This window comes from Epinephelus lanceolatus, chromosome 5 (assembly GCF_041903045.1).
Source record: "Epinephelus lanceolatus isolate andai-2023 chromosome 5, ASM4190304v1, whole genome shotgun sequence".
NCBI lineage: Eukaryota > Metazoa > Chordata > Actinopteri > Perciformes > Serranidae > Epinephelus > Epinephelus lanceolatus.
In genome coordinates, this window is record NC_135738.1 from 31,462,504 (window position 1) to 31,477,705 (window position 15,202).

At 43.6% G+C, this 15,202-nt stretch overlaps 1 protein-coding gene across 1 annotated transcript in view; it reads left to right on the forward strand.

Annotated features, from left to right (window-relative positions):
* The first annotated feature begins 4,004 nt into the window (after positions 1-4,004).
* LOC117253938 (neural-cadherin-like) overlaps positions 4,005-15,202 on the forward strand; it is a 100,597-nt gene continuing 89,399 nt past the window's right edge. Inside the window, exon 1 of the mRNA XM_033621833.2 lies at positions 4,005-5,541. Coding sequence (XP_033477724.1) covers positions 4,542-5,541 — 1,000 coding nt within the window. The 5' untranslated portion in view covers positions 4,005-4,541. The remainder of the gene's footprint in view (positions 5,542-15,202) is intronic.

The following is a 15,202-nucleotide window of genomic DNA, read 5'->3' on the forward strand; positions in this document are numbered from 1 at the left end:
GGCATACTGCATTTGAGATACTATGTATTGGGACACACTAAATCGTTTTCTGGCATACTATATAGTATAGTAGCATGGGTATTGGAATGCACAGTCTTTGCACACGATTTGCTGGAGTTAAAGGCGGGGCCTCATTGATGACGCACCTGGGCACTTGCTAGCCTGTTTAAATATGTGTTCACCAAATGTGAGAAAGGAGTCTTGCCTCTGTAGGACCTAACTTGGAAGGACCCATCCTACCAAGGAAGCATCTACTTTTTTTTAATTTAATTTTTTTATTTACTTTGAGAGGCACTGAGTGTTTCTTTGTTGCTGTTTGGCATGTAGCAAAAGGACTGCTAGCCTAGCACATGCTAATGTGTGCGCCCCTTTTTCCTCTGATAACATAAGATCCAAACATTCAGGGGGTTTTTACCAGGACCCAAATTATCTGCAGAGGTCTCTTGCTCTCCGAAACAAACAAACCCGGCAATTTAAACCGGTAAAAACACTAAATAAGGCAGTTTTACGTTAAAATATCAATGTTTTTCCGACACCCTTATTGAAGGGGCTTCTGACTATGGTGGCTGATGTGAAAACATGAAAATACGAATGGACCTAACTAAAGTCAGTGTTTGATTTGTCCGTTCTAGGCTACTGTAGAAACATGGCAGTGCAACAAGGCAATCTCTGTAGACGAGGACCCAAGTAGATATAAATGGCTCATTTTAAGATAATGAAGACGCAACTTATTTTGAGGTGATTACACATGTAAGAAAACCCACTCTTATTATATTCCATTTCTGCCAGTATATCTCTAAATCCTACACACTGGACCTTTAAGTCTGCCTGGCTCAGCAAGCATTCGGTATTTTTCATATTTTCCCCCAGATGGGCCCCTCATCATAATCCTCTCAGCCTCATAAATAGCACATTATTGAATTTGCACTATTTGTTCATAGCCTTGAACTGGCCAAGTAATGGAAACCTGCCTAATGGCTGTGGCTTGCTGGTATAATTAACTGAGAAAAGAATTGAGATTGTGCATCCGAGGTAATTCTTTAAAATGTGTTTCAAAGAGAACACTATCACTGCCTCTTTCAAAAAAAAAACTCACCTCTTAGTTGGGCAGAGCAACAGGGACACTGAGTTATGCAGATTTTCAATTTTTTCCTCCATTTTTCAATGACTTTCTCCTGTGTCTTTTGATGATGTGAGGAATCTTTTAATGTGCTAATAGAAAGTCGTGATTGTTCGAGGCTAGAATGAGATACTGTTCAAATCAATGAACATTTCTTAGTGTGCTAATCACTGGGGCAACCCCAGGCTCCACTAATCAGAATGTAGATATAATAAAAGCGCTCCTTAGACAAGATGTGGCCCTGAAGTTGCGAGGTTTGTTTCTATCAAAACAACAGGCCATGCATTAATCATTAAACTATTTTAGGCTTTTTCCTTCAAAGTAGCTGCTGTTGTTCTCGTTTTGTTATACTTGTGGAATCTTTCAATGAACAAACATCAGCTCTTACGAGATGTGACATTCTAAGTAAAAGGCTAAAGAGATGCTCGGTAATTAGACGGTTTGGTTTTGTTGCCGTTTCTCCGCACAACTGACATTTTCAAAACCTGATGGCACCTTCACTGCATTATTATTGGTGAAGGTAAAATCTGAACCAGGTTGCACACATAATTAATACCTTTTTTAATAAACAGTTTTGGTTTCTACAGCACAGCTTAAAAACTACAGTAGGTGGTAGGTGCCTTGAGGGGATCACAGATCAAATCTAATTAGCCGTACCTAATACACAAGGGAAATGACTTTATATTTATCCAGCTCCTCTAAATGCTTTTTGCCTTCAGGTTGTGATGAGAGAAAATGTCCTGAGGGGCCCATATACACAGGAACACTACAGTGAACAGCACTACAGAGCTGCTGCTCCTGTCATGGCGTTTCCAGAAATGGCTCTTTGCAGCTCTTCCAGGCGAACATGTGGGGTAAGGTTTCCATAGATGTTTACCAGAACTGTTCACAGATGAATAGCAACCAGAGAGCTGGATGCTGAGTCATTAATTTTAACAGTGCTGTCATTCTTTAATAAACCTGTCTGTATCAGCCAATTATTTATTTGACTTCTGCTGAACCGTCTATTTTTAAGACACTTAAATCACCTATTAACATATGTTAGTGCCAAGTCCTGTTAACACTACCTTCAATCGCTTCCTGTTTAGTTTCTTTTTTGTTGTTTTTTTTACATTGCTTTTCCAGGAAGAATAATAGACAACCTGCAACTTACAGAACACCCACACAAGACATTATGGGACCCCCCCCCCCCATCATCCCTTGTCTCTGAGGAGCACAGACGCAAAGGTAGAATGTTTTAAATGCTACAAGGCTACAACCTTTGCCTTCAGAAGCTACGTCTGCCTCTGTTTGAGTGAAGGGAATGGATTCGGTCAATTATTCATTAAGTAAGCATGAAGCTTTCTAATGTTCAGCGGCTGCTTTCTTCGCTGTGATTTTTTTTTCTTTAATTCCCCGCAGCTCTCAGTTATCTGTTGGAGAAGAGGGATGATGAGACCGTTTCATGATTTTTTAATTTTTTTTAAATTCATTACAGCTTTGTTGTTTTTTATGCGGTGTATGTTGGCGTTTCATCTCAGTGGATTGCTGCCGCAACCCCCAAGTAAACTATGCCTCACACTCTGGCCTAGCCCTGTGATTGAATTAGCCTTTGCTACAGCTATCTCCAATGCTGGCAGTCATGGTAAATTTCACCATGTGAGACAACATGATAAAAGACAGGATTTGATTTGCATTCATTAAGCACTCAGGAAGTTCAAAGAGAAGTTACAGAGCAGAATGGAAAACGCAGTGTCCTCTCAGACAGTATTTAGACATCACAATTTCACCTTAAATGTTACATGAGATCCTTTCCCGTCAATAGGCTCCCTGTCATATTTTTCTCTGAGGCTATTTTGGTGCACATATTTTGAAATGCCTCCTCAGGTCAGAGATTGTAAAAACACCAGCGAGTGTGGGATGGCTCATGTGTCGTGGTGACACAGCCCGCAGCTTGCACCGCGTAAAAGAATACACCGATCAACCAATATGAGCTTTGTGCTCCAGCTGCAGGCTGTGATTCAAAATTGTCTGGGGGCTCACCGCCAGTTACCGGAGTTATTGCCTGAAAAGAACAGTTTACTGCAGAGAGTGGATTCGGCTAAAATTGCAGTGATGGATTGTGGTTGCAAATTGATAAGGATCTTTCAGCAGGAGCTTTAACGAGTTTCCAAACTGAATACAAATGTAGCCTATGTATGAGCAGGGGGAATGGCAATGACTCGCAGGTCCAGCTAAACATCACACCCCTCAATGCATATGAATATTGATCCATGCACGTCTAAAGTAAAGGTTGACATGACATGGTAGACAAACTCAACAGAGCGTGCAGCCGTGCTCTCTAGCCCATTATTTCCTTATCTTTTTGACAATTCTGAGCCTTCCAGTCCATGTAATATTTAGTCTTCTGACTTGTCAGGGAAGTGAGGGGAATTGGAAGTGTGCAGTCTGTGGGAATTAGCAGCAGACACCTACAGATTAGGTTTAGAGTGCCCTGGGTGCTCGGCAGGCTGTAGCAGAGTGGGTAGGGAAGAGAAGAGAAATCAGTGTGACAATGTTAATTTGAACTCTGGTGTGCATATAGCAGTGGCTGCAAAGAGGTATGGAGCCACGCAGCCAAGGCTGTCTTAAATCATGTTTACACAGTCTAACAGTCCAGGTCCTGGCAATTGCATTTATATTGACATTCTCCATTTCCCCCCCTGCTGGAGCTGTAGATGAAACTTGATTGTGTGAGAATGTGATTGCAGGAATGCAGTGCATTATAGGAACTGTAGCCTAAAGTTGAAAGAGGAATTTCAGGTCGTGGATTCCTCAGGCAGAGAGGGAGAAGATGAGTGTGTGTGTGGTGCACTCAGCAAAAGTGTTCTTGAGCAAGGCAGCCCTAACTGCTCCACTGGACCCGGAAGGTTTCCAGTCAGAGCGTAAAAAGGAGTGTGTTTACTTGACTTTTTCTGGACAGGAGGGATGAGTGATTTTTTTTTCTCCTCTCTCTCAACATTCTCCACACTGAGAGCGGATTTTGTGGCAGGCGGTGACACACCACTGGGAAGGCTCTCATTGCTTGTGCAAAGGCTCAGCCGGCGCGTAGAGGTTTGAGGCGGGGACCCTCTTGACCAGCACACAGGGTGGGGTTCACTGAGGAGCTCCGTCCCCGTGCGCCGCCACGCCCCCGCGCTTGGCGCTGTCCGGTGCTCTGGTGCTGAACGCTGGGTACGAATACAGCCAAACTGCCTGCAGCGCTGTGGACTGGCCGCACGCAGCCGTGCTGCATGGAGCCAAGAGACGGATCTCTCAGGATGAAAACGCTCTAAGTTGAAAGGGGTCTCCTGGAAGGATCGCATCGTGGATAACTATGAAGAAAAAGTCTTTCTTTTGTCTTTTTCAATGATTTTCTACCAGCCCCCCTGAGTCGCTCGGAGGGACATAACTTGCCACCAACATGATTTGGGGTGTTTTGTTATGCTGCCTTCTGACACCGGCTGCTGGATATCAAACACAGGAGCGACTGCCTTTCTTTCACGGGCATGTTTTTGAGAACTCCCCGGCGGCTTCTAAAGTCAACGGACTGAGCATTCCGGTGAGGCGCATCAACGCGCAAAAATGGTGCCCAGTCTCCGGGATGCACTTCAAACTGTTCGGGAACGGCAGCGAAGATTTCCGCGCCTTCGCTCACCACAAGCGGGGGAATATATTGCTGAAAACTTCCAGGGTTTTAGACCGAGAGGCTCGCGCAGATTACCTGCTGAGCGTGGGTCTGTGTTGCCAGACCTGCGTGTCGGAGTCTGTCGTCTTCGAGGTTGCGTCGGTAAAAGTGGACGTTTTGGACACCAACGATCACGAGCCGACTTTTCGCAGTGCAGACACCGTACACATAACTTTAGATGACACCACCGCGCTCCGTAGTGTGGTTTACAGGCTGGAGGCTGTCGACGCAGACAGCGGCAACAACGCAGAGTTGACATACATTTCAATCCCCAAAAATGGCAGTTTCTATGTTGTCCCGAAAACAGGGGAAGTTTTGCTGGTTGACTCTATCCTAGGGCTCCCATCTGAAGTCAGATTCTATGTTTTTGCCAGGGACCACGGATGGCCCCCTCTGACCAGTAAAGGTGTAGTGGTTATTATTGCTCCACAGCGGTGGGCGACGCGTCCTGCTGATATAGCGGGGTCAGGAAGGGGGGGACGGTCGCCGAGGGCTTTGCTTGACCCTGGCACGGTGGTTTCCCTCAACGTGTCTGAAGATGCCAGCATAGGCTCGGTCATAACGAGCTTCAGTCCCGCCAGGTTTCAGTCAGCCGCCTACGAGTTGGTTTACCCGGAGTCAGAGAGCTCTCCGGTCACCGTGGGGCGCGACAGTGGAGATATCACCATAAGCAGGAGGCTGGATAGGGAGACAGAGCCTTTCCTGGAGCTCACTGTTAAGATTCAGGATAAACGAGGTGTGTAGAATATTCCTCCATTAATCCGCACTTAAGTTAGGTCATGCACTGCTCCCCCCCCCCCCCCCCCCCCCTCCTTTCCCCCAGGAATTATTTGCATTGTGGGGATGATGCCCTATTTTAATGGTATGCTGCACATTACATGCACACGTAAAACTGTGCTGCCATCTGGACACATCGCCCTTAATCAGTGGAGCCCCTCAACAGGCCTGACATATTCATCATATCCATACAGGGCTGTCAGTGTGTAGCTGCAGCACAGGCTCATTCCACAGGTGTGCCTCATTATCATCTGATGCAGCATTCAGTGCAAGATATGATTTATGTGTGTCAGTATTTGTTCAATTTATGATGGTATGCATGAGATAAATTAATTATGAAGGTCAATTACAAGCTCATTTGTAGCAGGGAGGTTATTTTTCAGTTGATGTGTAAGGGTCTTTGTGAACCGGCTGAAGTATGTCCTTGATTGACAGAGTTTGCAACTGTGAAGTTGTTTTCAGAGCTAATCCTTGCAGAGTGGCAAACCACTGCGACCCTCGCTCCCTCTCATCTACTGGCATTACCCCTCTAATCCTCCTCTCATTCACTCTCTAGTCCCAGGGATTTGAAGTAGCACCGCCACAGTCAGTCAACCTCTCAAATTCTTGGAGGAAAGGTGAAACTTGTGTGTGTCAGTTGTTTAAGTTTTTTGCTTTTTCCTCCTCTAAAAGTTCGACTTCTTAAGGACAAGAAAACAAAAACAAAGGAATCAAAAATGATTTGCTTTGTAATTGAGCTACACAGTGTGCAGGAAGCAGTATGCGCTGTTTTTTATTCGAATTGCCTGCTGCTGTTACATTGCACAGCATGTTCTAGATTGTAATTGCATGCCTGATTGGGACACATTCCTGCAATGGGGCGTCTGGAGGGTTTTTTTTAAGAGGGAGCAAAAATAGTCAGAATTCTGACTTTTTTTTTCTTGCACAGATGCGTAACAGCAATAAGCCGCTCTAGCCTGACAGATATTCAGATACCTTCCTCCATTTTACCTCTCTCACCTGCGAAACTCTCCTCTCCTGATCAAAGGCATGGCATGTCCTTTATTCTGTGACTACAGCTTTCCAGACAGAATCCTGACGGGAGTCTGGGAGGACAGGCCTTTCTTCTGCTTGTCTCATTCCCAATCCATGCATACACATCCTTCTGAGTGAAGGAGTCCATTTTAGCTGTTTTTTTTTCTTCCTTTTTTTGGAGATTTAACCTAATCTCCCACGTGAATGTGCTTCTTACCGTTGCATGTGGGTTTGCTTAAGTCTGTCGTGGTCTGTCTCCCAGATGAAAGAGCTCCGAGACACATTGCATAAAATGAAAAGCATGAGCAAGATGCTTTGTATGTCTGTCTCTTTGTAGGTGTTTGTTTGTATGCGAGAGTGCAACTGCACGGTCATACTAAAATTGACCCCAGGTACGATAACAACAGTCTTAATAAGGCCCTGTGTGTTGCATTGCCTCAACTTATTTTCCCACCATGAACTCTCCATAGCACAGAGCTGTCCGTGGTGCTGACAGTCACCTGCTGAATGTCAAACAGAAAGCACTGTCAGGCAGCAGTCTGCCAGCAGTTCAAAGGATATTCAAGTCAGCAGCATTCAGTGCTAACCATCATAATATTTACTACATTATTCACATACAAGGGGTAGACAAAATAACAGGTACTCTCTCACTCTATCACAATTTAGTGCCACCACATGATAAACTGCAGCCTCAGAAAAACAGTGCCAGGGCTGAAAAAAAGCTTTATAGAAACAGATAGTACATGTGCCCTTGTAATAGTACAGGTAGTTTTTATTGCAACGTCATATTCAATATCTGAGTCTCCCTTTCATTTTGTCCACACCTTGTGCATACTGTCATTTTCATTCTATCACAGATGTACCAATACTTGAAAAATCGTGCTTCTGGTCCTCCTCCTCTGCAACACTACCCATACTTTTATTACAGCTGCCACCACTATTACCAATATTATCATAAAGCCATATCTTCTAGCCTATATGTAAATGTCTACCTTACTGATTGTCTGGTTAAAGACATCTTTTCTCATCAGTGTTTACCCTCCTGGATAATTCCAAGAATGCACACATGTTTGTTACAGTCTGTGTGGGACAAAGAGTGCATGTGGTTATTAACTGGTAAATGCAGATGCACTAAATGTGTGGTGAATGTGTTCATTAGCTGGTTAATGTGGGCATGAAATGCTAATCACACTGGTGCGAGGCTTTCTTATGTTAATAAGTTTGCAGCGGGTACAGCGCTATGTTTAGAGCTGTTCAAATGGAGATTAAAAAAGGCAAGTTTGACACTTAGATATCTGCGATAAATTATTCTGGCACACTACAGATGAGGGGGGAGATGGAACAGCAGCACCGGATTACTCCCAGTCCATCCTCATTGACGTACTTACCTGAAAGTATGGCGTGACTTGTTTGAACAGTGGGCCATCTTTGAAGCCTGTTTTATTCATTAAAGACAATGTTAAAAGGTTTTATTTGAATAAATGTTGAATAATAAGGTCATAACGAGCTAAGTATGCAAAAATGTTTCACCATCAGGGGGACAGAGAGTGTAGTGCCACAGTAGTTTGCACACATTTCACCCAGGTTTGCTCAGTTTGTTGTCCATTTGTAAAAAGATACGAAGGCTTACACGCACCAAAATGTGGGTGCTTCTCATAGTCATGAATATAATTAAGATAATTTACCATATCTCTCATATCTGCTCATATCTGATATAATTAGCCATCGCTGTGATTGCCATTCTCTGCAGAAATCGACTGCTTAATGTGATCATGCAACACATTGTCACATATGACCGCTCGGTGTGAACAATTACATCGCTTAACCAGTTTAAGATAATTCTTTACTCTCGCTCAATTTCTAAAGTAATATTCTTATATTACATATTACCATCACAGCGTTGTGATTCATTACAGCATTTTAATTTTTAATTACACCCCCAAAGTTAGGAATTACTTTCTCTTTTTACCCAAACAAAACAAACATTTTCACTTAATTTCCTTTCTTTTAATTATTACTGTGCTCAGAACTTTCTCTAAATGAAATAAAAGGAAAATTAGGTTGTGTGACTCATCATCTGAGGAAATGTATGGAGCGTTGTTTTCAGTTACTTTTTCAGAGTCCATGAGAAGACATTTTTTGCATGCACACAGATAGGATTTCAGGACCCCCTGACAAGTTTTGACACTGTTCCTCTCATTCTGATGCATCAGATTCAGTATACAGTACTACCACCTTGTTTGGAGTCTGTTCTCACTCAGGGCCCCATGAAGGTGTTCCTCCTTTTCTCCTTGACTAGATCCCCTGCTAATGTTGGAGAAATATTTACCTTCTAAACTATATTCAGTACACCAGAAATCCCCAGAGAAAACAATGAAGTGATATTTTTCTGACATAGCCTCTGTGTATCAAACCAGCAGCATGAGAAGAAGAAAAAAAAGGTAAAAGTAATGGAAGTAGGCCATGACTCATGACTCACAGAAACTGGTTATGTGGTGTTGTTTTTGAGGAGAGGGAGTGAGGGACCTCTACAGCTCTTCCTGTAAAGGATTTCTGCTGGCCCACAGAGGACGTCAGTTTAGATTTGTATTTGTGGGGATTTTTTTCTCCTCCACTTTTGGTTGTCCAAACCCGAAGAATCCTTTTCTTCGCACCTGAGTAGGAATCTGTTAATGGTATTTGACGTGTCGGGAGGAGTATTGAACAAGTGGTGCAGTCCTTTGTGAGTTGGAGTGGGGGATATTGGAGTGGTTTCTCCCTCTCCTTTAGGTATCTGTGGGCAGGGTGGCATTCAGCTTGTGGTAATCACCTCTTCTCAGCCTGTTTTGTCAGGGAACCTTATTCTGCTCTCTCTCTCTGTCCTCCTCTCCCTTCTTGTCTCTGTCTCATAGTCAGCATCTCGCCTCATGCTTTCTTTAATCCAATTTCCCCTTTCATACTCATTTTTTCCCCCCTACTATATTTGCATATTCCCCTTGTGATGTGAAATGAATTGAGAAGAGACCCGATCTCATTTTTGTTTGTAATTTGTGACTGTGGGGCTGTTTGTTTTAAGTAGGAAACAATTTCACAAAAAGCTGTCTGCATTTATTCAATTTAGTAAAAAATGCCTGTGGTGATTATGCATTATTATGTGTGTGTGATTGTGAGGGTGTGTGTGGTTGCATGTGCATATACATGAGGGTTTTTTTTCTTCCCCATGTACATATCTAATGGTGTAAATGTGTTTGTGTATCATCCTGTGCTTTTGTTAAATGTTATGTTTGTCCTTTCAGTATCTCAGATTCCCCGCAGCAGAGGTTCTCAGATTTGTTGCCTGACAACATGCTGTGAAGCTGTAACATGCCTGCAGCATTTGATTTCTGCTCTGTGGTCTCTCAGATATCAAATGGATGTGTCTGAGCAACATCCCTGCAGTCCTCTCTTCTCTATAGTCCTAGCATGTATCTGATGCCATGTAGGAGGGAAGGGAACTGTGTGCGCCACAGTTTTTTTTTTTCAAGATGGGATTAAGCACAGAGAACAAGAGCAGAGGAGAGGAAGCAAAAGTAGCTCCCATGCACATGCAGTGGAGATATTTAAAGTGGGCACATGGCACCACCATCAGGGGCACAGAAAGGTCAGGGCAAGCTGTAGTGCTGGGGGCATGGTCACAGAGCGTGGCTTTAAGATCAAGAAGGTTAACTGAGGCAAAGGTGAAAAACCTGTGGAGGAATGAGAAAGACAGGGAAGGATGGAGGCAGAAAAAAAGATTAAAAGACAGGGTGTGTAAATGCATGTCTTTGTGAGATTGTTTTTCCCTGTGTGCCTATAAGCTTTGCCGAAGATAAGTAAAGGTCAGCCAGATCAGAGGCAGGGAGTTGTATACGGCTGATGAGAGGTCAGCTTGGTGAAACATAATTGTCAGATGGTTAGAGTGCAGGAGTGAGAAACTGTTGGGGCTGCAGGAGGGGAATGAGGTGTGCCTGTAGTAGAGTGGATGGCTACAGGGCTCAGGAGTGTACTGTACAGCTGTGAAAAGGGCAATGCTGTGTGCTAGTATTTGTCTGAAGATTGTTGGGGGGCAGATGAGGAGAAAAGTACGACCTGCCCTTTGGAATGGCGTGAGGAGAGACAGCAATAGATAGAGACATAGAAAAACAGAATATGGTGTGTTCTCACCCGAAACAATGCTTTAATTTAGGGTTGCAAAGCTGCCAATACAGAGTATTGACCCATATTTAAACCTTTAGCTCACCGGGATCATTTTTGTGTAAGGTAACATGAGGCCAGGGTTTCCTCAACAAGTCCTCCAGACAAAACAACAAAATAAGTTGTCTGACATTGCCCTTCATAGTGTTGTCTGATCTGACGCACCTGTCGGGAGGATGACATCTTCTGTCTACTGCTTCCAAAACTGTTACAGATCACTGTTGAAAAATGTACGTTTAAAGGTATACTATGCAGGATTGTCAGTTTCTGTTTGTGAACACCCTCGCCAATGAAAGTTAAAGTAAAATCCAACCCTCGACTCACTCTCATTTGGTGTTCTCCTTGCTATATTTGCGGTTTTGTCAATGCTGTGTCACTTAGATGCTGCTTATGATCTGGCACCTAGCTTTTTATGAAGCCCGACCTCACCTGAGTGCTGTGGGGGTACTCGCCATAAATGTTCCGACCACAGAAAATAAGGCGACAGTAAGAAACTCTGCAGAAAAATACACCGCCACATATAGTGATGATTGAGAGGGATTACTTCTGTATGATACTGTAAATCTTTTTTATGAAACTCCTCCGTCCTCCTGCATCTTTAAGACTTGGTGAGATTTAGGGAGAGATTGTGCTTTGGGTTACGACCTCCTCCCTTTGTAGATTTTGTGGCTCCAGAACAACATCATGCTTTTTGACTGCCGAGAATCATAATTCCTACAGCAGCTAGAGATCTCTATCAGTTGAACATAAACATGGGTCGTTATTGTGCATTTGAAACGACTTGATGCTGTTCTTTTTCTCTCTGGAGACTTTCCAGGGATTCCTGTGGCACTAAAAAATGAGTCAGCGGCCCGCAATGAGTAAATTAATATAACTAACAGCAGAAACACCAAAGTTTATCATGGCATTATAATGACAATGACGGAAACTGCATTTGATGTGAATCACTCACATCCGATCTGCTTGATAAGGTCAGTATCGACCTTCATACCAGATCAAAACGGCGGAATTATACCCGAGCAACTAGAGGAGGGAGGAAGATATTTGTGTGTGTACACTGATATCAGAGCAGGATGAGTTGACTTAAGTTGTCAAAAGCATAATTATAGAGTCGCAGATGTGAAGTGAGTGAGCGTGTACGTGTCTGTCATTCTGTTTACAGGAGCAATGTATATCTCATTACAGCAGCAACCTCAACAGTCGACCCACATAAATTACGCAGGTTGTTGTTGCAAGGTGTGGCAGGAGGTGTGAGTGCTGCATAAAGCACAGCGCTGTGAGGACAGTCATGGCGACAGGGAGTTTTTATCTGGCCAAGGGTCTGCATTATTGATGCCCATTACCACAGGCATTGTCAACTCCAGACATTGCACGGAGGCAGGCGCTGTCAGGTAAATGTCTTGCTGACCTCCAACTGCACAGATTCCCAGAATGCCTCCGTGCAACCCGGTGTCTACCTGTGTGATAAATGAGGACGACTTGCACATTGTACAAGAAGCTTATCACCAACTGAGAAGGTTTCGTTGTATTAAATCTAATTCATGACGCGCTGACACCAGCTTAGTGGGAGACAAAAGCTTTCGGGGTTTTGTTGACGTAATTTAATTTTCTGCTATTGTGTTTGGGATCATTTATAATGAACACAGTAACACTTAATTTCGCCGCCTGTCCCCTCCACACCTGCCATTTTCCCCCGTCTATTTAAAACTTTTGTGTTGGCTCCACCTTTGCATGCTGGATGGCCTCTCTGTGGCTTTCCCCCACAGAGCTGAATTGATTTTGTGCTATTGATTAACCAGGAGCTGTTTTGCTCCCAGTCACAAAACATCACTTTAAACAACAATTTATATGTCGCAGAATAGGCTGTGACAGACTGTTGCTGATAGTTTACAAACTCGCAGAGAGGTAGGTGTGTGATTGAGTCGAAAGGGCTGATAGAACTATCCTGAAGCACTCTAATGAATCAGCCTCTCAGACAAGACCGCCAGAATGAGCAAGGGAAAATTGGAGCGAGCGCTTGGATATGTCATGGGAATTCAATGCTTGTGCTTATTTATCTATTTGGTCTTGAATTTCTCAACCTTTTGTACCCAAAGGTCCAATTAACTGAGCATAACAATGGTTGCAGCTGCGCTCTCGGTGGCCCAAAGAGGCACTGATAAACACACAGGACACAGACAACTTTGAAAGCTTGTGCTGGGTGAACTCTGAACAAGGAGATTTTTAATGCAGGGAAAAAAAAAAAGATCACATGGCTGGCCAAGTTGCCTAGTGAGATGTTTTGACATGCCATGAACTTTGGTTTGGAGGGAAGCGTGCAAATTGCAGAAATTGCCGTAATTGCGTGACACCAATTTGCACAGTGTGAGTGCGGCTTTTGTTGAAAAGATGAAAATGACTGCCATGCACAAAGAAATGTTAGAGTGAAGAATAAGACTGAGTGGCGATCAGAAAGACTATGTCGAAGGCACGGGAGCTGCCGCTCAGATTAGAGAGTGTGTTTGATGATGACGTCCATCTCATGGTTCAGTTATTTAATCAATTTCAGGAAACAGGGAGACAGTCTACAACTCCATCACAGCCAGAGGAGGGCTGATTGCAGTAGCAGGTGTTTTTGATGCAGAGAAGATTTAGTACCTCTCAGGGCTGATGAGCATCCAGGAGAGAGTATTGGCTACATGGGCTGTTATATGGATATTTTCAAATGTGACTCTGGGTGTGTTTGTGTGCGAGAGAGTTGCAGATATATGGAGAGATATGCAAGCAGAGGATCTGAACGCCACAAAGGAGGACATACAAAAGACCATTTTTGTTCCTGCTTGTTTTGTGTTATCTGGCTCGGACTGTTTATTGTATGCTTTTGTTCTGCTCTTCCCATCCGCATTTGGACATTTCTGTTATATCTGTTCCAAACTGTGCGTGTGCACGTGGAGCATGTGTGTGAGGGGTTTCTTTCTTTTTCGTTCCAGCTACCAATTTGTGTCTGTTCTCAGCGGAGCCAGTGAACGTGCATGGCTTTCTTTCTATCATTCTCTCTGCCTCGACAGTGTAGGGCTTAATTCTGTGGACTAATCAGACCATATGGTCTCTACAGTCTTATGATGTGCTGAGAAGGATGGGATAGGGATGCTGCTGCGTCGTTAGTGGTGCCAGCCCTGCCGTGGAAACACATAGACACGCGCCACTGCCACACATTAAGGATCAGGATCTTGAGTTGCAGCAGCCCTCATAACCCCTTTTACTCAAAAAGAAACTAGAAAAAGATTTTAAAAACGAGCATGTTTAGACTTCAGACGGCGCGTGCCATTTCTCACAAGTTATCGACTCATAATTACGCTGCCCTTTCTGCCCTGACACCACAGCTGGTACTTAATCAAGTCATTCCAATAATGAATTGTTTGAATGTGCGTTAACTTGGTTTTGATGGATATCTCTGACTGAGAAATGGGTGCGTCTGTCAAACACTAAATTGAGGATCTGTCCCTAAATCTTCGGTTAGCCCCCATGAATAATCATGCGCTCAAAGTTACAAATGAGTCACTCAGCCTGTCTTAACATTTGGATTAATTGCGAAATCACCATATATTTACAGTAAATCCTACTGATGGAGCATTACTTTTAAAAACTATAATGATATGAGATCATGTTCATGCAGTGCAAATGTGTGAACATTATCACAGATTTGGGGCATTAAAGTTGATTAATATTAGTCTTTGCGACATATGTTAGACATAATCGTAGATTTCCGTTGTTCATAGCTCTGATAGCACATATTTTGATGAATTGTGATGAGGTGGGGGAGTTTAACACTTGATTTCTCTCGCACACAGTGGGTGATAAACATTGATCTTGTTTAATCTTGCTGGCCTGCTGCTAATGACGGGAGATGATGGTCCACACAGGACAGACTGCTCACTGGATTAGATATCTAAATGAGGACTTTATCCTCATCCTCTCTTCCTCTTCCCCCATTACCAATAAGCCAGGCCGCAGTCACATGCTGAGTTACAGTTTAATGCATGTGACTAGTGCAGTGTGTTGCATGTTTGTGCACATATGTGTGTAATGACCAATGCAGACAATGGGCAACCCATTTTTTTTTTATTCTGTGCATTTGTGCAAGCCTGCAGCGTTTGCATTAGAGGAGCACTGTCAGAGCCACGCTCACACTGCCGCTCCATACTAATCTGCTGAACTTCTGCAGAAATGCATTTGCAATGTTCAACACATTATTGTACCTTTGCACAATAACAGACAGTGATAGGGTGTTCCCAGAATCCCTCTCTGGTGTGCAAAACAAACACAGACCCAGGTTCTGGTTTCAGTGATAGATTAATGCTGTCTCACCCATACACTGTGGCTTGTTTTCCCATTAAACCTGTGCGGCTCCCTCTGTTGCTTCTGCCTGGCCCTGG